General features: G+C 47.1%; 1 protein-coding gene across 3 annotated transcripts in view; it reads left to right on the top strand.

Annotated features, from left to right (window-relative positions):
• The window catches only part of LOC140389753 (endothelin-converting enzyme 2-like), a 312,668-nt gene that overhangs the window by 109,856 nt on the left and 181,546 nt on the right, over window positions 1-21,266 (top strand). The window contains exon 1 of one of the 3 annotated variants that reach the window (XM_072474235.1): window positions 17,802-18,005. The exons of 1 other annotated variant lie outside the window; for it this stretch is intronic. In XM_072474235.1, the coding sequence (XP_072330336.1) occupies window positions 17,970-18,005 (36 nt within the window). In that variant the 5' untranslated portion in view covers window positions 17,802-17,969. Of the gene's footprint in view, window positions 1-17,801; window positions 18,006-18,979; window positions 19,286-21,266 lie in introns of those variants that run through there. One more of the 3 variants, XM_072474233.1, reaches the window with a different exon arrangement.

Here is a 21,266-nt window from a genome sequence, read left to right as displayed (position 1 = left end):
CTTGGCCCGATTAAAGCTCGCCCTCCTTCTCGCCACCTCCGCACTCCAGTCTTGGTATACGCCGATCACCGCGTTCTCCCACTTACTGCTCTGAGTTTTCTTTGCCCATCTAAGGACCATCTTTCTGTCCTTAAAACGGAGGAATCTCACCGCTATGGCTCTAGGAATTTCTCCTGCTCTCGGTCCTCGCGCCATCACTCGGTATGCTCCCTCCACCTCCAGCGGACCCGCCGGGGCCTCCGTTCCCATTAACGAGTGCAGCATCGTGCTCACATATGCCCCGACGTCCGCTCCCTCCGCACCTTCAGGAAGACCAAGAATCCTTAGGTTGTTCCTCCTCGCGTTGTTCTCCAGCGCCTCCAGCCTTTCCACACATTGTTTATGGTGTGCCTCGTGCATCTCCGTCTTCACCACCAGGCCCTGTATGTCGCCCTCATTCTCGGCAGCCTTTGCCATCACGACCCGAAGCTCCCGCTCCTGGGTCTTTTGCTCCTCCTTTAGCCCTTCGATCGCCTGTAATATCGGGGCCAACAGCTCCTTCTTCATTTCCTTTTTGAGTTCTTCCACGCAGCGTTTCAAAAACTCGTGTTGTTCAGGGCCCCATATTAAACTGCCACCTTCCGACGCCATCTTGGTTTTTGATTGCCTTCCTTGCCGCTGCTCTAAAGGATCCACCGCAATCCGACCACCTTCCTCTCCTTTTTTCATCCGTATCCAGGGGGGATTCCCTTCTGGTTCACCGCACAGTGCTTTTAGCCGTTAAAATTGCCGTTGGGGCTCTTATTAAGAGCCCAAAAGTCCGTTCCACCGGGAGCTGCCGAAACGTGCGACTCAGCTGGTCATCGCCGCACCCGGAAGTCCCGATCTCGCTCCTTAATGTGGATGCTAAGTTGCTGGCAAAAGTGCTGGCTACGAGAATTGAGGACTGTGTCCCGGGGGTAATTCATGAGGACCAGATGGGGTTCGTAAAGGGCAGACAGCTAAATACTAACGTGCGGAGGCTGCTCAACGTGATTATGATGCCCTCGGTGGAGGGAGAAGCGGAGATAGTGGTAGCTATGGACGCGGAGAAGGCTTTCGACCGGGTGGAGTGGGAGTATCTTTGGGAAGTGTTGCGGAGGTTTGGGTTCGGGGAGGGGTTTATCGGCTGGGTCAGATTGTTATATAGAGCCCCAGTGGCAAGCGTGGCTACGAATCGGCAGAGGTCGGAGTACCTTCGGCTGTACCGAGGGACGAGGCAGGGGTGCCCCCTGTCCCCCTTGCTGTTTGCACTGGCAATTGAGCCGTTGGCCATGGCACTAAGGGAGTCCAGGAAATGGAGGGGACTGGTCCGTGGGGGAGAGGAACATCGGGTGTCGCTATATGCGGACGACCTGTTGCTGTATGTGGCAGATCCAGTGGAGGGGATGGCGGAGGTCATGCGGATCCTAAGGGAGTTTGGGGACTTCTCGGGGTATAAATTGAATGTAGGGAAAAGTGAGCTCTTTGTGATGCATCCAGGGGACCAGAGAAGGGGGATAGACGACCTGCCGCTGAAAAGGGCGGAAAGGAGCTTTCGGTACTTAGGGATCCAGGTGGCTGGGAGTTGGGGGGCCCTGCACAAACTCAATTTGACGCGGTTGGTGGAGCAGATGGAGGAGGATTTTAAAAGATGGGATGTGCTGCCACTCTCGCTGGCGGGCAGGGTGCAGTCGGTTAAAATGGTGGTCCTCCCAAGGTTTCTATTTGTGTTCCAGTGCCTTCCCATTACGATCCCCAAGGCCTTTTTCAAACCGGTAAGCAGGAGCATCATGGGTTTCGTGTGGGCAAATAAGATCCCGAGAGTAAGGGAGGGTGTTTCTGGAGCGGGGTAGGGACGGGGGGGGGGGGGGGGGGGGGCTGGCTCTGCCGAATTTGTGCGGATACTATTGGGCAGCCAATGTGGCGATGATCCGTAAGTGGGTAATGGAGGTAGAGGGGGCGGCGTGGAAGAGGTTGGAGATGGCGTCCTGTGTGGGCACGAGCCTGAGGGCGCTGGTGACGGCACCGCCGCCGTTCTCGCCGACAAGGTACACCACGTGTCCGGTGGTGGCGGCAACGCGGGAGATCTGGGGCAGTGGAGGCGATACAGGGGCGAGGTGGGAGCCTCGGTTGGGTCCCCGATTCAGGAGAATCATCAGTTTGTCCCAGGAAGGATGGATGAGGGATTTTGGAGCTGGCATCGGGCAGGGATTCGGAGAATAGGGGACCTGTTCATCGATAGGACGTTTGCGAGCCTAGGGGCGCTGGAGGAGAAGTTTGGGTTACCCCCGGGGAATGCTTTTAGGTATATGAAAGTGAGGGCGTTTGTGAGATGACAGGTGAGGGAATTCCCACTGCTCCCGGCACAGGGGACCCAGGACAGGGTGATTTCGGGTGTATGGGTTGGAGAGGGCAGGGTCTCGGCGATCTACCAGGAGCTGAAAGAAGAGGAGGAGGCTGCGGTAGAGGAGCTAAAGGGCAAGTGGGTGGAGGAGCTTAGTGAGGAGGTAGATGAGGGTCTGTGGGCTGATGCCCTGAGTAGGGTTAATTCTTCCTCCTCTTGCGCCAGTCTCAGCCTAACACAATTCAAGGTTGTTCACAGAGCGCATATGACAGTGGCGAGGATGAGTAGGTTCTTTGGGGTGGAGGACAGGTGTGGGAGGTGCTCGGGGAGTCTGGCAAATCACGCCCACATGTTCTGGTCGTGCCCGGCACTGGAGGGGTTTTGGAGGGGTCTTGCGAGGACTATGTCTAAGGTGGTGAAAGTTCAGGTCAAGCCGAGTTGGGGGTTGGCATTATTTGGGGTAACGGACGAGCCGGGAGTGCAGGAGGCGAAAGAGGCCGGTATCCTGGCCTTTGCGTCCCTGGTAGCCCGGCGGAGGATCTTGTTATTATGGAAGGACGCAAAGCCTCCCTGTGTGGAAGCCTGGATAAATGACATGGCAGATTTCATTAAGCTGGAGAGGATAAAGTTTGCCTTACGAGGGTCTGTGCAATGGTTCTTCAGGCGGTGGCAACCGTTCCTCGACTATCTCGCGGAGCGTTAGAAGGAGGTCAGCAGCAGCAGCAACCCTAGGGTGGGGGGGGGGGGGGGTTCTGTTGGGGGGGAATGGGGGTGGGCGGGGGGGGGGGTTTCCCCTACGAGTACCGTTAAATGTCATATGGAGGGGGCTATTGTACATGGGGAAACCCAATGTAAATGTTTTGTACAATGTACAATGTTAATTGTTGTGTTTGCGTTTCTTTTATCTTCTGTTATTGGGGGTGGGGGGGTGGGGGGGTGGGGGGGGGGGTTGTCAAATTTTGTTGGAAAACTTGAATAAACATTTTTTTTTTAAACTGTAATTAAAGCTTAACTCGTATTCTACAAAGTAAATAATATTGCAATACTCTGGAAGTCTGAAATTTTTATGAAAAAATATAAGTCATGAGCACTAACTATAAATTGCTATTTGTGAATAAAATCTAAATTCTACTATTTACCATTAAGTAAAAATATTATAATTTAAAACCCGATCAACTGGTTTGTTTAAACTTATCAAGAAGTCTCTGAACTTTAAGTAGAACCTTTTAACTGTTCTGGTCTATCAGATACAATGATAACGTCTTGCTACATACTGTTAGTTTGTCTTGAAAACAGTGGACAAGACGGTGTCATCTGACTTGGAAGCCGCAGTGCTCAAATATTTAGTCTCTTATGAAGGTCTAGAGGGAACATAACAGAGAAAGATAGAAGAGTCATCATGATAATCTCCAATGTCTAAAGCTGACATTGTCTATCTGTTTACAATAAAGTGGGTAGGATTTACTTTAGAGAGCTAGTCAAAGAGGTCTTTATTGTTTGATACACTGAGCAGAAGGATGCAGGAGCAAGGACAGGAATGAAGGATGACCCAGGAAATAACCCACCGGAGTGAGCTTGCACCCTTGTTGGGTGACACATGGTACTGAGGAAACCTCCATGGCCAGCCTGTAAAAGAAGACGGATGGCTGTGCACCAGCAGCTAATGTATCACATTGCTTGTAGAAGGTTGCTTTCAATGTTAAACAATGTGAAGGTGTCCACCTGCAACATACGTGTGGATGCCGTGCGTAGTATTGAATCAATGCAGTGAACCATGGAATGCGTGATTATTTCTATGCACTTAGTTATGAAGACAGTGGTGCAAGCCTTGGAAGGTCAAACTGTGATGGGTTGCATCATCTTCTCCAACTTTTCCTGTGGGAAGGAAGGCGTAAGATGGTCTTCCAAACTGTCACATCTCTTCTACACTCTGTTCTAACATTGAATGGTAGAACTGAAGTGCAGTCCCATGTAATTGGCTGTGGTGCCATGATTAAGGCATACACTATCATGCCTGCATTCCAGCTCCCCATTCAGCCCCTTAATCAATGCCTATGTTGCTGTCAGAAAACGAGCTGGGCTAGGTTCCCCAGTTAATATGTTGCACTCTATAACCGGGTTCTCTCAGGCCAGATGTCTGTGATGGTCATCTCAAGTGAACGAACACTAGCCTTCTACCTAAAATGTTTTGCCCACTGAGATAATGATGGAAACATTAGATTTGGGGAAAAAAACCACCCAAGGCAGAGTGATCTATAGTTTATATATAATTTTAAATCACGGCTTCCGGTGCGGCCATGAGGGAGTATGTTGCACATTTGGTGGCTCCCGCTTGTGATGGACTTTTTGGACCTTTTTTCCCCTGACTTTGTTTGGAATTTTTTGAGGGGTCGGTGGTGGATGAGACTGAGAGGAGGAATCCCACCCAATATATGGAGACATGGTACATAAGTGGACGTAAGGGAAGGAAGAACCAAATCGAGCAGGCACGTGCAGATTCTGCAGTAAAGGAAAGCATGGCGGATCTGCAGAGTACTGGCTCGGCGGCCCAGTGGACACCAGACCAGCTGGTGGAGTTTATTCGGGAGGGCTTTGCCAAGCAAAAAAAGGAATGCCTTGACCCGATCAAGGAGTCGATCACTCGGGTGGAGCAGAGACTGGAAGCCCAAGATCGGGCGGTCCAGAAGGTGGAGGAAATGGTGGCTGAGCATGAGGAACACCTAACTGCGCTAGAGGCGCAGGTGGGGCTGATGAAAGAGCACCAGAAAAGGCTGCAAGACAAGGTGGAGGACCTAGAGAATAGGTCCCGCCGGCAGAATTTGAGGATCGTTGGCCTCCCTGAGGGATGTGAGGGAACGGATGCAAGGGCTTATGTGGCGAAAATGCTCGAGACGTTAATGGGCGAGGGGTAGTTTCCTAGACGCCTGGAAGTGGACAGAGCACACAGAATACTTGCGAGGTTTACACGGGCGAATGAGCCACAGGGGGCGATGGTGGTACGAATGCACAGATTCCTGGATAAGGAACAGATTTTGTGTTGGGCCAAGCAGACACGGAGCTGTAAGTGGGAGAATACCATTCTGCGCATCTACAAAGATCTGAGTGCGGACCTGGCCAAGAGAAAAGCAGGATTCAACCGTTTTCAAGAGGAAGGTGAAGTTTGGTCTATTTATCCAGCCCGTTTATGGGTCACCTATGAAGAGCGGCAATTTTACTTTGAGTCGCCTGATGAAGCAATGGACTTTGTGAAAAGCAAAGGTCTCGATAGAGACTGAGGTGACTGATCTTTGCTGTAGGGACTCTGCTAAAATTGTTCTTACTCTTGCACTACATGAGAAATGCCTTTTATTACGTTTTTTGGGCTGTTGCGAAGTTTTGTGAGATAATGTTATACTGCTGGGGGATGGTGGGTGAATCTTTGATGTTTTTTCTTTGGGTGGGTTTGGGTGGAAAAGTGCCTTTCGAATAGGTATGTCTGAGCAGGGAGAGGGGGAGGGAACAATAGCAGTGGGGTCGCGATCCTGAGTAATAAGTGAGTGTTATTTGAAGCGGGGAGAATAGTTACGGATGTGGGAGTAGATATATCATGGTTAGCGGGAAGCTGGAAGGGGTGCTTGTGAATGTCTACGCACCAAACTGGGATGATGTGGAGTTTGTAAGATGGATGTTAGGGAAGATTTTGGATCTGGATTCGCACAACCTGATCATGGCGGGGGGGGGGGGGCACTTTAATATGGCTGGGCCGGTTGAATTCAAGGACAGGCAGGGTGCCCGCAATGATGAAGGAACTAAAGGGGTTCATGGAGCAGATGGGTGGGGCAGACATATGGAGGTTTGGATGGCCAAGAGCGAAGGAGTTCTCCTTCTTCTCACATGTACATAAAGTATACTCCCGGATCGACTTTTTTTATTTTGAACAGGGCTTTACTGGCGGGGGTGGTTGACACTGAGTATTCGGCGATTGCTGTCTTGGACCATGCCCACATTGGGTGGACCTATAGGTGAGCAAGGAGGGTGGTCAGCACCTGCAATGGAGATTGGATGTAGGACTGTTAGCGGACGAGGGGGTGTGCAGGCGGGTGAAGGAATCCATCCAGAGCTACCTGGAGATTAAAGATACAGGAGAGATCTCAGCAGCAATGGTGTGAGACGCACTGAAGGCAGTGGTCAGAGGGGAGCTGATTTTGATTCAGGCCCATAGGGAGAAGGAAAAGAGGGCAGAGACGGATAGGTTGGTCGGGGAAATACTTCAGGTAGACAGGAGATATGCGGAGGCCCCAGAGGTAGGATTACTGAAGGAACGACGGAGGCTACAGCTGGAATTTGGCTTGTTATCTACGGCGAAGGCAGTGGAGTACTTGAGGAAGGCGAGGGGGGCAATATATGAGCATGGAGAGAAGGCCAGTAGAATGCTTGCGCACCAGCTCAGGAAAAGGGAGGCAGCTAGGGAGATCGGGAGAGTGAAGGACAGAGGAGGGAACACAATCTCGGACCCAGCAGGGGTCAACAGGGTATTTAAGGAGTTTTACAGCAGGCTATATGAGTCGGAACCCCCAGCTGGAGTGGGAGGAATGAGGCAATTTCTGGGAGGGCTGAAGTTCCCGAAGGTGGACGAAGGGTTGGTAGAAGGGCTGAGAGCCCCGATCGGAATTGAAAAAATAGCAGAGGGGCTGGAGGCCATTCAGTCGGGCAAGGCCCTGGAACCAGATGGTTATCCAGTGGAATTTTATAAAAAGTTCTCTGAGATGCTGGGCCCACTGTTGGTGAGGACGTTTAACGAGGCAAGGGAGCGCGGTGTTTTTCCCCAGACAATATCACAGGCCTCGATCTCACTGATCCCGAAGTGGGAGAAGGACCCTGGGCTATGCAGGTCTTACAGGCCGATCTCCCTGTTGAATGTTGATGCCAAACTGCTAGATAAAATCTTGTCTTCCAGGATAGAAGACTGTGTCCCGGAGGTGATAGGGGGAGACCAGGCGGGGTTCGTTAAGGGTAGGTAGCTAACGGCCAATGTTAGAAGACTCTTGAATGTAATCATGATATACCCCCGGAGGGTAACGAGGTGGAGGTAGTGGTCGCAATGGATGCAGAGAAGGCCTTTGACCGGGTGGAATAGAACTATCTGTGGGAACGGTTCGGGTTTGGTCGGGGTTTCATCGACTGGGTCAGGCAGATGTACCAAGCACCAGAGGCGAATGTTCGAACGAACCGTCTGCCACCGGGCTATTTTAGACCAGGCATTGTCAAACTTGGGGCGAGACCCGCGGGTGGGTCGCGGGCAGGTGTCGCGAGGGTTTGCTCCCGATCGCGCAAATCTACGCGCAACTGTGGCAGCAGCCGGCTGTTAATAACGCCGGCTGCAAGCGGCCTTCAAAATGGCCGCGAACATGTAAAAAAAAATGCAGCCGCACTGCGCATGCGTGCCAGATCATCGGCGCGCATGCGCAGTGCGGCTGCTTTTCTTTTTAAACGGTCGCAGCTTTTTGGTTTACAAGTTCGGGGAGGTTTTATTCATTTTATTCATTTATTTTATTCTTTTTTTTTTTACAAGTTCGGGGGGGTTTTATTTGATAAAATTTTACAGGAAAAAAATGCAGAACTTTGGACAGATGGAGACTCCATACTTTCCGACACCGGAAGGCTTCCCCTTCATCCAACAGATTCCATTGGAGGAGCGTATACGAGGGCCAAAGGGACCCAAAACCATTTCCTCCAATTTTGTCAGTAGCAAACAAGGTAAGAGAAAATGGTGGGTAGCGAAGGTCGGCCAGCGTGGGTTTCGAAGGTCGGCCAGGTTGGGTCCCGAAGGTTGGCCGGTTGGTAAAAATGGGTCCCTGGAAAAAAGGTTTGAAGAACACTGTTTTAGACTGCACCGGGGCACTAGGCAGGGATGCCCTCTCTCTCCATTGCTGTTCGCTTTGGCCACTGAGCCACTGGCTATGGCATTAAGAGCTTCCAGGGGCTGGTCGGGCGTGGGATGGAACACAGGGTCTCGTTATACGCTGATGACCTACGCCTGTATGTTTACGACCATTCGAGGGGATGCGAGAGATCATGAGGATTTTAGGGGAATTTGGCCGTTTTTCGGGGTACAAATTGAACATGGGGAAAAGCGAGATGTTTGCGATCCAGGCACGGGGGCAGGAGAGGAGACTGGGAGAGCTGCTGTTCAGAGTGGTGGGAGGTAGCTTCCGTTATTTAGGGATCCAGGTGGTGTGCAGGACTGGGGGCTGTTACATAAACTAAACTTGACCCGGTTAATGGAACAAATGGACTTCCGAAGGTGGGATATGCTCCCGTTATCACTGGCGGGGAGGGTACAGACAGTGAAAATGACGGTTCTCCCGAGATTCCTGTTTGTTTTTCAATGACACCCCATCTTTATCCCAAAGACATTTTTCAAGCGTGTAAATAAGGTGATCTCCAGTTTTGTTTGGGCGGGTAATACCCCGCGAGTGAAGAAGGTGATTCTGGAGCCTGGCCGGGAGAGGGTGGGCTGGCGCTGCAGAACTTTAGCAACTATTACTGGCCGGCAAATAAAGCCATGATTAGGAAGTGTATAGTGGGGGATGGGGTAGAGGCAGCATCTTGTAAGGGTTTAGGGGCATTGATCACGGCACCTCTGCCGGTCTCGCCGACCCGGTACTCCACAAACCTGGTGGTAGTGACGGCCCTGAGAGTCTGGGGGCAGTGGAGGAAACATGTGAGAGCGGAGGCAGCATCAGTTTGGGCTCCAATCTGTAGCAACCATCGGTTTGCCCCAGGGAGACTAGATGGAGGGTTTTGGGGATGGCAGAGAGCAGGGATCGGGTGGATGGGAGATTTGTTTATAGATGGGAGCTTCCCGGTTTGAGGGAGTTAGAGGAGGAGTTTGAGTTGACGGGAGGGAATGGGTTTAGGTATCTGCAGATTCGGGACTTCTTGCAAAGGCAGGTTCCAACCTTCCTGCTCCTACCACCACGGGTGATACAAGATCGGGTAATTTCTAGAGTATGGGTGGGAGAGGGGATGGTCTCAGCTATCTATAAAGAACTCATGGAGTCAGAGGAAACGCAGACAGAGGAGCTAAAGCACCTAGGAGGATGGGTTAGGGGGAGAGATAGAGGCAGGTCTCTGGGCGGATGCGCTAACCAAGGTCAACACGTCCACATCATGTGCCAGACTCAGCCTGATACAATTTAAGGTCGTTCACTGGGCACACATGATGGTGGCCCGGATGAGCAAGTTTTTTGGGATAGAAGACAGGTGTGCAAGATGTGCGGGAGGGCCAGCGAACCATGTCCACATGTTTTGGGCATGTTCGAAGCTTCGGGGATTCCGGCAGTGGTTTGCAGATGTCATGTCCACGATGCTAAAAACAAGGGGGGCACCGAGTGGCGATTTTTGCCGTGTCGGAAGACCCGAGAGTCCAAGGGGCGAGAGAGGCCGACGTCTTGGCTTTTGCCTCCTTGGTAGCCCGGAGACGGATAATGTTAGCATGGAGGGACTCTAAGCCCCCCAAATCAGAGACCCGGGTCAATGACCTGGCTGGCTTCCTCAGTCTTGAGAAAATCAAGTTTGCCCTAAGAGGGTCAATGCTAGGGTTCGTCCGGAGGTGGCAGCCATTTGTCGATTTCCTTAGAGAAAATTAACTGTCAGCAGAGAGGAGGGGGGTGGGGTTTAGTCTAGATTACTGTTCAAGGAAGGTGGGACCTGTGAGGGAGGTAGAGGGTCTTTGCACTATGTTTATATTTGTTTGTATATGGTTTACTGTTACTGTTATAAAATCACAAATGCCTTAATAAAATATTTTACAAAAAATAATAATAATTTAAAATCACTGTATTACACTGAATCCTTCTTATGCATAGTTTCTGGAGCATAAAAATAGGGAAGTCCTGCTAAATCTATACAAGGCACTAGTTAGACCACACCTGGAATACTGTGAACAGTTTTGGCTGTTATCTCAGGAAAGGTATTGCAGGCAATCCAGAGAAGGTTCACCAGATTAATCCTGGATATGGACGGATATTCATCTGAGGAGAGGTTGAGTAAGTTGGGCCTGTACTCACTTGGAGTTAACAGTGTAAATGTTGAGACATTGTTTCCTCTTATGGGAGAGTCTCGGACCAAAAGGCATAATGTCAGAGTAAGGAGTCGCCTATTTTATACAGAGTTGAGGAGGAATTTCTTCTCTCAGAGGATAGTGAATCTGTGGATTTCTTTACCACAGAGAGTTGTAGAGGCTGAGTCGTTAAGTATGTTCAAGGCTCAGATAGACAGATTCTTAAGGAAATCAAGGATTATAGGGGTAAAGTAGGAGAGTGGAGCTGAGAGTTATCAGATCAGCCATGATCTTGTTGAATGGCGGAGCAGACTTGATGGGCCGAATGACCTCCGTCTGCTCCTAGCCTCCTTCTGCTCCTATGTCTTAGTCTTCAGTGTTTGTTAGCCGTATCATGTGATTTGACAGAAATACCATGGCTGGCAACTGGCAAGTTTGGTGGTGCTTGCTTTCTCTCAGCATCTTGCTGAATTCCCTGCCTCTGTACCCCTACACGTTCCTCCATAAGATGGCGCTAAGGTTTCCTCCTTGGCCATATAACGTTATGAAACATAATGGAGCATGCAGCAGATGACAGCAAGTTTTAACTCTCGAGGCTACTTTGGAAACGTGTTTTCAGTATGCCTACGGTTTGCTTAATCAGTACTCTGGTAGCGCCATAACTTTGATTGCATTGCTTTTCTGTGTCTGCTTGGGTTCCTGACGGGTGTCCTGAACTTTGTTTTTGGTATCCCTTCTTCTTAAGCAGCCAGTCTATACTCAATCAACTGTATGGAAGAGATGGGGAAAATTGAGAACTGCTGCAGGATAGACACCATGATAATTGCCAGAAAACTGTATGCAGATATGCATCATACATTTCCTATCTTTGCATACTAGCTGCACATTCAGCAAGTGGAAGCTCTATTTGTGTATAATTATATGGAGAACGCAAGGGTTTGCGGGTACAATCCATACCCTGAACTTGGGTGTATCCTACAATCCCGGAACAGAAATTGTACCCAGAACTTCCTGCTTTGCTACCTCCATTTGGAAGGAGATGAAGTCATCTGCATTATCAACAGGTACATCCACTGCAGTGTTGCTAATGCCACTTGTTGGGCAGGAGTTATCCAACCTTTCCCACCAGCAGAATACTTCAGTTGTGCCAAAATCGACCTCTGCCATGGGTTCTCTGGCATGGGGCTGGCAAACCATGAAAAATGCCATGGACTTTGGTGGGACTGGAAGATTCCCCCAGTGGCCAATGACCATGGAAAACCCATAACCAGAGGGGGGGATGGGGAGGGGGGGAACTGGAAAATTCTGGCCATTGTAGTGAGGCATGATTCCAAGGTGTGGGAACTCAGGGCCTTGATTGTCTTCTGAATCTTCGAGAATGATATGTATCACCTGGAGCTGGGCTGCAGTTGATGCTGAAAGAGATACACTGTAGTAGGTTTTCTGGAGAAGTGCATTCACCAAGCACACTATATGTCTAGTTAATTGAGAATCATTGTTTGTCTCATGTAAACTCATGTGGTTTAAGACCGCCTGTGTCATCCCCTCATTCTCCCTCTTTTCCCAGCTACTGTAAGTCTCTCCACTCTTGATTGCTCCTCTTTCTACTCCTGATCGTCGAATCTCCATGGAAAAGCAAGTAGTATATCCAAAGGATATTTGTAGAGAGCCCCAGGCAGAAACTGTCCGCTGGCTCCAAAATACAACTTGTCACAATTCTTGAGGTAGCCAACACATCCAGAAAAAGCATAGACCTGCTGTCTAAAGAGAAAAGGTATTTATCCAACTGCAGTTGAAGATTACTTTAAAGAGCACTGGCACAACATTTCTCATGGGTGTTCCAGACATTAGTTATTTCATTAATTTATTTTTTAATTTTTTCAATTAAGGAGCAATTTAGCATGGGCAATCCACTACCCTATATATCTTTTGGGTTGTGGGGGTGAGACCCACGCAGACACGGGAAGAATGTGCAAACTATACACGGTGATCCAGGGCTGGGATTGAACCCGGGTCTTCAGCGCCATGAGGCAGCAATGCTATCCACTGAGCCACCGTGCCGCCTTCCAGACAAGATTTAAAGGTGATTTTAGAATAGATAAATCCAATGCTCAAAGTCAGAAAATGAAGAAGGGTCCTGAAAGAATTGCAGGACCCTAATTTCTGAATAGGCATCCTGGACGCCAAAAATGTGCTCAATTCAAAATGGCATATTACCATTGAATATCAGGCATGAGATATTCCCATACAAAATCTGGAGGTTGGGCACCCATTTACGAGAGGTAAAGGGCAGACATGAATTAAAATTCTACCCCACCACCTTACAGGATTGACAAAGATTTAAATTGCTCTTAAAAGTTTGAAATGACAAGCATAAGATAGTACAGTGGCCAATATTTTTATGTGCCCCTTATTTTTAGCATAGTTGTTGATAATCCTCCGGCTGCAGAAATATGTCAAAACATACATGTGGACTGTATTGCAATTCTGAAATATTTGACAAAAAACATTTTAATTGGTTGCTTATAGTTTAAACCCAATGGATCTTTCAGCTCAGAGCAACAATAGTAAAATCTCATCCTGCAAGTCACAGAAATACATTTATTATAATATCAAAAGCCCAAGGTTGAGGGTTTGATCCACAATCTTAATTAATTCCACAGTAAGAAGTCTTACTGAAATCTCAACTGATGAAGCTTCGAAACCAAATGGTTGGCAGGGCTCTCGGCCGAGCCTCATGGTGTTTGGCTTGTGTATCTGTGCCATGTTACCATTGCCAGATGCATCATCTTGGAGACTTCAACTTTCGAGGAACTCGGCCCCTGATGAGAATAGTAAGAGGTCTTATAACTGGTGCAGCTCCTTCCTCAGGTGAGGAAAGCTAGTGATTCGAAACAAACCTGTTGGACTTTAACCTGGTGTTGTAAGACTTCTTACTGTGCCCACCCCAGTCCAATGCCGGCATCTCCATATCTTAATTAGTTCCATAATTTAAGGGTAAACAGCCTTTCTGCATTTCAGTAAATGCCTCCTATGCAAGGCTATGGCTTACACAGTCTGTTAGCCATATGTAATGTATTAGTCTTCCAGCACCTTGGGACACTTTTCTTTTAAAGGTGTTACATATAGTGAAATTGTGATGAGTCAAACTCAGATGACATTAAATTCCAATTCTGTCAAAGACATCAATCATTCCCGCAGGCTGAACAGCACATCTCTTGAATGATGCCCATGATAAACTGAAACTCTACACTCCTAACTCCAGACTAGTTGAACTTTTCTAAGCTTGTCATATGACAAGCACGGGCATGCACAAGCACGGATATGGGCAGCACGGTAGCATTGTGGATAGCACAATTGCTTCACAGCTCCAGGGTCCCAGGTTCGATTCCGGCTTGGGTCACTGTCTGTGCGGAGTCTGCACATCCTCCCCGTGTGTGCGTGGGTTTCCTCCGGGTGCTCCGGTTTCCTCCCACAGTCCAAAGATGTGCAGGTTAGGTGGATTGGCCATGATAAATTGCCCTTAGTGTCCAAAATTGCCCTTAGTGTTGGGTGGAGGTGTTGACCTTGGGTGGGGTGCTCTTTCCAAGAGCCGGTGCAGACTTGATGGGCCGGGTGGCCTCCTTCTGCACTGTAAATTCTATGATAATCTATGACCGTGCCAACCAATCAGAGCAGAGTTAAATCAAAGGAGCATGAAATTATGGACTACTGGGCAAACCATTATTTATCACTGAGATCTCCTTGTGAAAGGATGTGCAACGCCTGTGATTATGGCTACAACGGCGAGAATGTTAAAGTGTGGTTGATCAGAGAAAAGGTGAAGTTGATACAGATAGTGGAAAACTGTGACGTGAAGTGGGAAGAGGACATGCAAAGATGTGGGAGATTCCACCTTTAAGTTTGACCACCATTTTGAAATACAAGACAAACATCTTGGAACAGTTTGACAAGCACAAATTCTCACCAGCTAGGAAGAGGATGAGAACGGCTGCCTATCCTGACATTGAGGAATGTCTGCTCATGTTCAAGACACAGCTGAAGGCATGCTATACAGATTAGGATTACAGAGTTTTTCCGGAACTAACTCCTGACATTTTCCAATGCAAAAGCTCTAGCTCCGATCAACCACACTTCAACGTTCTTAGCAATTTTTACAGATGCACCATAAAAAGCATCACATCCGGCTGCGTCACATCCTGATATGACAACTGCTTGGCCCAAGACCGTAAGAAACTGGGTGGCACAGTGATTGGCACTGCTACCTATGGCGCTGAGGACTTGGGTTAGAATCCCGCCCCTGGGTCACTGTCTGTGTGGAGTTTACATATTCTCCTGGTGTCTGCATGGGTTTCAGCCCCACAACCCAAAGATATGCAGGGTAGGTGGATTGACCACATTAAATTGCCCCTTAATTTGGAAAAAAATAATTGAGTACTCTAAATTTAAAAGAAATCGTAAGAAACTATAGAAAGTCGTGAACACAGCCCAATCCATCACGCGAACCTGCCTCCCACCCATTGACTCTTTAAAAAAAAAAAAACCACCCATTTGAAAAAGGTACTCTCACATGACAGTATTTACATTGTGTATTTATGTATGCCCTATGTTTTTTTTCTTGTATGGAATGATCTGTCTGGTCTGTATGCAGAACAATACTTTTCACTGTTCCTCGGTACAGTGAGGGAGATCAATATTAGTAGACAAATGGTGCTGGGAAAATTGATGGGATTGAAAGTGGATAAATCCCCAGGGCCTGAGAATCTGCATCCCAGAGTGCTTAAGGAGGTGGCTCTGGAAATAGTGGAACACTTAGAAAGCAGTGACAGGATCAGTCAGAGTCAGCATGGATTTATGAAGGGAAAATCATGCTTGACAAATCTGTTGGAATTCTTTGAAGATGTAACCAGTACAGTTGACAAGGGGGGGGGCCAGTCGATGTGGTATATTTGGACTTCCAGAAGGCGTTTGACAAAGTCCCGCATAAGAGATTATTGCGCAAAATTAAAGCGCATGGGATTGGGGGAAATGTATTGAGGTGGATAGAAAACTGGTTGGCAGAGAGGAAACAAAGAGTGGGATTAATTGGTCCTTTTTCAAATTGGCAGGCAATAACCAGTGGGATACCACAGCGATCGGTGCTGGGCCCCCAGCTATTCACAATATATATTAATGATTTGGGTGAGGAACAAAATGTAACATCTCAAAGTTTGCAGATGATACCAAATTAGGTGGGAGGGTGAAGTGTGACGAGGATGCAGGGATCCTACTGCATGATCTGGTCAGGTTGGGCGAGTGGGCAAATCAATGGCAGGTGCAGAATAATTAGGAAAGTGTGAGGTTATTCATTTTGGAAGCAAAAACAGGAAGGCAGATTACTACCTTGGGAGAGGGGTGTGTGTGGCAGGACCTGGGTGTCCTTGTGCACCAGTGCTGAAGGTAAGCATGCAGGTGCAGCAGACGGTAAAGAAGGTTAATGGTATGTTGGCCTTCATTGCGAGATGTTTCGAGTATAGAAGCAGGGATGTGTTGCTGCAATTATACAGGGCCTTGATGAGGCCACACCTGGAGTATTGTGTGTAGTTTTGGTCTCCTTCTCTGAGGAAGGATGTTCTTGCTCTCGAGGGAGTGCAGCAAAGGTTTACCAGACTGATTCCAGGGAAGGCAGGACTGTCATATGAGAGATTGAATAGGTTTGGATTGTTCTCGCTGGAGTTCAGAAGATGGAGGTGTGATGTCATAGAGACTTATAAAATTTTAATGGGACTAGACAGGGTAGATGCAGGAAAGATGTTCCCAATGGTGGGTGTGTCCAGAACCAGGGGTCACAGTCTGAGGATTCAGGGTAAACAATTTCGGACAGAGATGAGATATTTCTTCACCCAAGAGTGGTGAGCCAGTGGAATTCATTACCACAGGAAGTAGTTGATGCTAAAACTTTGAATATATTCAAGAGATGGCTAGATATAGCACTTCGGGAGAATGGGATCAAAGGCTAGAAGGAGGAAGCAGGATTAGGCTATTGAGTTGGATGATCAGCCATGATCATGATGAATGGCGGAGCAGGCTCGAAGGGCCAAAAGGCCTCCTCCTGCTCCTATCTTCTATGTATCTATGTATGTATCTACATGCGACAATGAAACAAATCCAAACCAAGGTCAGGATGTTATAAGGTGTGAACAAATTGAAGACTTTTCACACATTTACTGCTTTACTGTATTTTCATTTTGAATTTGAATCTGTTGTTTTTGACAAAGACATATCCGGTCACATAGAAGCTCTGAAGAGTCAAACAGACTCAAAACATTAACTTTATTTCTCTCCCTATAGATGCTGCTAAACCTGCTGAGTTTTTTGGCAGCATTTTCAAATTTTAGTTTGGGTTACATAGAGATGCATTCTTGTGGGAATGGGACTTCCTCAGCAATTACAAAGCTCACTTAACCTTTCTTTGTTCTCCCCGTGTGTGCGTGGGTTTCCTCCGGGTGCTCCGGTTTCCTCCCACAGTCCAAAGATGTGCAGGATCGGTGGATTGGCCATGATAAATTGCCCATAGTGTCCAAAAAAGGTTAGCTGGGGTTGCTGGGATAGGGTGGAGGTGTGGGCTTCTGTAGGGTGCCCTTTCGATGGGCTCCTTCTGCACTGTAAACTCTATGATTCTATGAACACAAATTTATGGGTCGATCCCATGAGATTTCACTCATTGGGATTTTTTGGATACAGCCCATTCAGCATGAAACTTATCAAATTTTGTACTAATGCATGCATGAAAAGTGGGATTTTTTTCTTTCAGAATGCTGAATAACATTTTACTATTTGATTTGGTGCCAGTACATCACACTAGGACCAGTGAGCATTGAGACATGTGTGTACTGTCATAATTCAGGCAGTTTTCAAAAATACTAATCAACGTGCATGGTGGAGGGAAAAACTCCCTGGCTGGTTTGCTATTTTTCATTCCTTGCATGGACTGAATTGGGCATTGGCCAAATAGGACTATACACTTGGTATTGCGAATGGTCTAGGTTTCATAATCACCTGCTCCTTCATAAGCTCACAAACGATATGGTTGCAAAAAATGCCTGTTGGTAGTATTAATGCATCAGAATGGCACGACATTTATTTATTTGTTAACAGAGCCTTTAACTCACTAAAAATAAACATTTCCCTTATAAAGTTCACAAAGGGATAATACAATAAAATGTTAAATGTTAATTTTACCTCCTAAGGTTGGGTAATGTTAATGCGCACAGTCTCCAAAGGTTGACGTAGATTTTTTGAATGTTTAACTTACGTCGTGGTCGAATTTACCAATAGCACTTCTCTCTGCTGAGGGCATCATCTCTTTAAGTGGAGAAATAGTTTGCAGGGTGCTATGTCATATGAATAGTCTGAGGAATCGGGAAAAGGGAGGGGTTTCCTCTCCTACTGTTGTTTGCTTTAAGTTAATGCAAGGCATTTTGCCAAACCAAACCCACACAATATTTTGGGACCAGTGCGACTTAATTCCAAACAGTTAACTGGGTGCGAGGAATGTGTTGATTTTTCCTCCTGTCAGTATCCGGGGGCAAGATTAACAACATGTTGCGATCGGGGTTCCTTACTCACTTCATGACGGTAAGTGTAACGATCAGCTCCTACTTGTCATTGGTAACATTCACTCTTCTACATTAACTGGTAACTGGCCACCTTTATATAAGATTATGAAAGCACAGCATCGCAATGAGGGTCGAGCTTTCACACGAACAGCAGATTGTTATTTGTCTAAGTTTTCAAAAAAAATCAAACAAAAAGGAGCAGGGTGTCTTTGAGGATATTTAAAAAAATAAATTTAAAGTACCCAATTCATTTCCCCCCCCAAATTAAGGGACAATTTAGCGTATGCAGCGACAGTCTTCAGGAAAGCCAGGAAGACCGTCAGATGGATTCCAGCCCTTGTCTCCCCGATTGACTCTCCTCGGCAATAACTAGAGAATGGGACCACGTTATACCATTCCCCGGGAGTTCCGAACGATGAGCTGGCCAGGGTTGCTGCCGTCAATTTGCTTGCATTTTAGACATATTTATTTTCCTGTGTGTTTATATCCTCACATGTATCCCCAGTAGCGGATCATGCAACACATTCCATGAATTTTCGTCTCTCTTCCCCCAACACCACCACACGGGGGGGGGGGGGGGGCGGGGAAGCAGCCGCGAGTTTCGATCGAGGACGAAACAATAAAAATGCCCCCGACGCCACCAGTAGCGACTGAGCCGCCACATTCGTATCAATCTTAAAATTCTCCGAATTGTGTCAAATTCTATAGAGTAACAAATCTGGGCAGAGAAGCATTGTGTTGCCTGCTTTCTGTCCGCTGCTTTAAAGGCTCAGTGCTTTATTTTGTGGATGTGTTTTCGGTGTACACACACCCACCCAATCGGGGGGACAGCTGCAACATGCGAATGTATCCTTAAGCATTTGATGGCGGTGCGCTGGGTGCAGATTGTATAGGTTAATTCCAACAGCAACCAACCCCCCCCCCCCCGTGTAAATTTGCGATAACAGGAAGGATGTTTATGGAATGCAGTTAGTGTCTGGAGGCGTGTGATCTACTGTTGGCATCAGCAGATGATTGGCCGAACTCCCTCTCTCACACACACACAGTCCTGGTGGGTTGTCTTTCATTTTTTTCCCCGGGAGAACCCGGTGTGGTGGAGAAAAGGGACTCGTCTTTCTGGATGATTGCATGGTCAGAAATCTCCACCATCTCGCAGAGCGCTCGCTGTGAAGCCAGGCAGCGATGAAGACGGCGGGAAGGGCTAATTAGCAGCTGTGTGGTGTCAATCGGTCTTGGCCCCGCCGCTCAGTGTTCCGGATGCAGCTGCCTTCAGAGGAAAGTTTTGGAGCACCGCTTATGGTAATCAACTTTTAATCGTTCTGATTGCTTCATTAATATTTCGATCCCGTGCACAGATGCCATGCTTTGAAATTCCAAATCGGATTCGGTCTCTGATCTCTGCTGCCGCCACCGACCATTTGAAAGTTTAAAAAACGCATCAGTTTTGTTTGCGAATGTCAAATACCACGTTATTGCGCTTTTAATTTTGTCGGGGGGAGGTGATGTTTCATTTAATAACACGCGTGGGTTGATGTTTTAATCTCAAAGGTGTAAACGTAACATCTTACTGAAGTGCGAATAAAAATCTTTTAAAATTTCATTGTAGATCCTCAAGTAAAACGTTAGCTAAAAAAATTCAACCCCGCAATAATCCAGCTGTCTCCATGGACATAACATTCTGCCGAGCCGCGTAACATTTACATTTTGGAAAATGGAGTTAGATATGTTTGATCCGTTAAAGCATTCAACAACAGCTACTACAACTTGCATTTATATAGCACCTCTATCTATATAGTTATATAGTTGTTCTATCGGAGGATTATTGAACAGCCGGACACAGCCACATAAGGAGATGCCAGCGTAGACGAGCACAAGCTTGGCCAAAGAGGTAAGTTTTAAGGAACATCTTCAAGCAAGAAAGAGAGAGATTTTAGGAGAGAATTCAAGATCCTAGGGCCTTGGCGGCTAAAGGCACCATCGTCAATAATGGAACAACTAAAATTGGGGATTCTGAAGTGGCCAGAAGGAGAGGAGCACAGAGATCTCAGAGTTCATGGAGGCAAAGATGTTTACAGCATGGAAACAGGCCCTTTGGCCCAGCTTGTCCATGCCGCCCAGTTTCTATCTCTAAGCTTGCCCGGTTGTAGGGCTGGAGGCAATTACAGACATACAAAATTTAAGCTTAATGTGCCAAAGGACATTTTCAGCTCTAAAGAACTCAAATTAGCAAATTACTAGTAATGGTTGGGATTTAAAAAAAATGGCCTAAAGCCATTAAGTGCTTTTCTGTACAGTAACACATTTTTTGTTGTTGTGCGTGGTGGGGGTCTTGTTTATTTGATAACTAATTTTTTTATTGCTCCTGAATCTTGCATAATAAAAACGCTACATTCAAACATATGAATTATGAGCAGGAGTAGGCCACTGGGCCACTTGAGCCTGCTCTGGCATTCAATAAGATCATGGCTGATCTGATTGTAACCTCAACCCCACATTCCTGTCGACCCCTGATAACCTTTCACCCCCTTGTTAATCAAGAATCTATCGCGCTCTATTGTGCCTTTTGTTACCATGCAACGTTTGCAGGAAATTTATTGAAATGTGACATGCACGGTGTTGTTATCCTCTTGTGTTTTGCAGAACACAGTAGTGAGGAGCATATTTAATCTTTTGCAAAATTATTTTTATCATTCTTGTTTCCGCACAGTGAAACTGCTAGACCTACTAATTGAGAAAATTTGCTTAACTCATTTATTTGATGGTGCATTGCATAAATGCAAAGTTATCCTATCATCTAGGACAGGAGACACGTCTAATATTGTACGGTTGATGCCACTTGAATTCAACTGCATATTTTCTCACTTAAAAGAACACTTTGATAAAAGCAAATTACTGCGGATGCTGAATCTGAAACCAAAGAGAAAATGCTGGAAAATCTCAGCAGGTCTGGCAGCATCTGTCGGGGAGAAAAGAGCTATCGTTTTGAGTCCAGATGACACTTTGACAAAGCTATAAGATGGGGAATGTGGGAAATATTTATACTATGGAGTGAGAATGAAAGATGAGTCATAGCCAAAGAACCACAGGGAAACGGGGTGCTAATAGCCACAGAATCCACGGGAAAAGAATGCTAATGACAGTCCCCAGAGAGAACAAAAGGTGTGAAAGGCCAAACAGCAGAGAAACTAACATCAAGAGGGTAAACTGTGACAGGTGTAGATGTTGGGGAGGGGAAGGGGGAAGCAAAGGGGAGAAAGGGTTAGGAAAAGTGGTTAAGATG

The sequence above is a fragment of the Scyliorhinus torazame genome, chromosome 14, assembly GCF_047496885.1.
Source record: "Scyliorhinus torazame isolate Kashiwa2021f chromosome 14, sScyTor2.1, whole genome shotgun sequence".
Lineage (NCBI taxonomy): Eukaryota > Metazoa > Chordata > Chondrichthyes > Carcharhiniformes > Scyliorhinidae > Scyliorhinus > Scyliorhinus torazame.
Note: the sequence above shows the minus strand (reverse complement) of the source record. Positions and strands in the feature narration are given on the sequence as shown.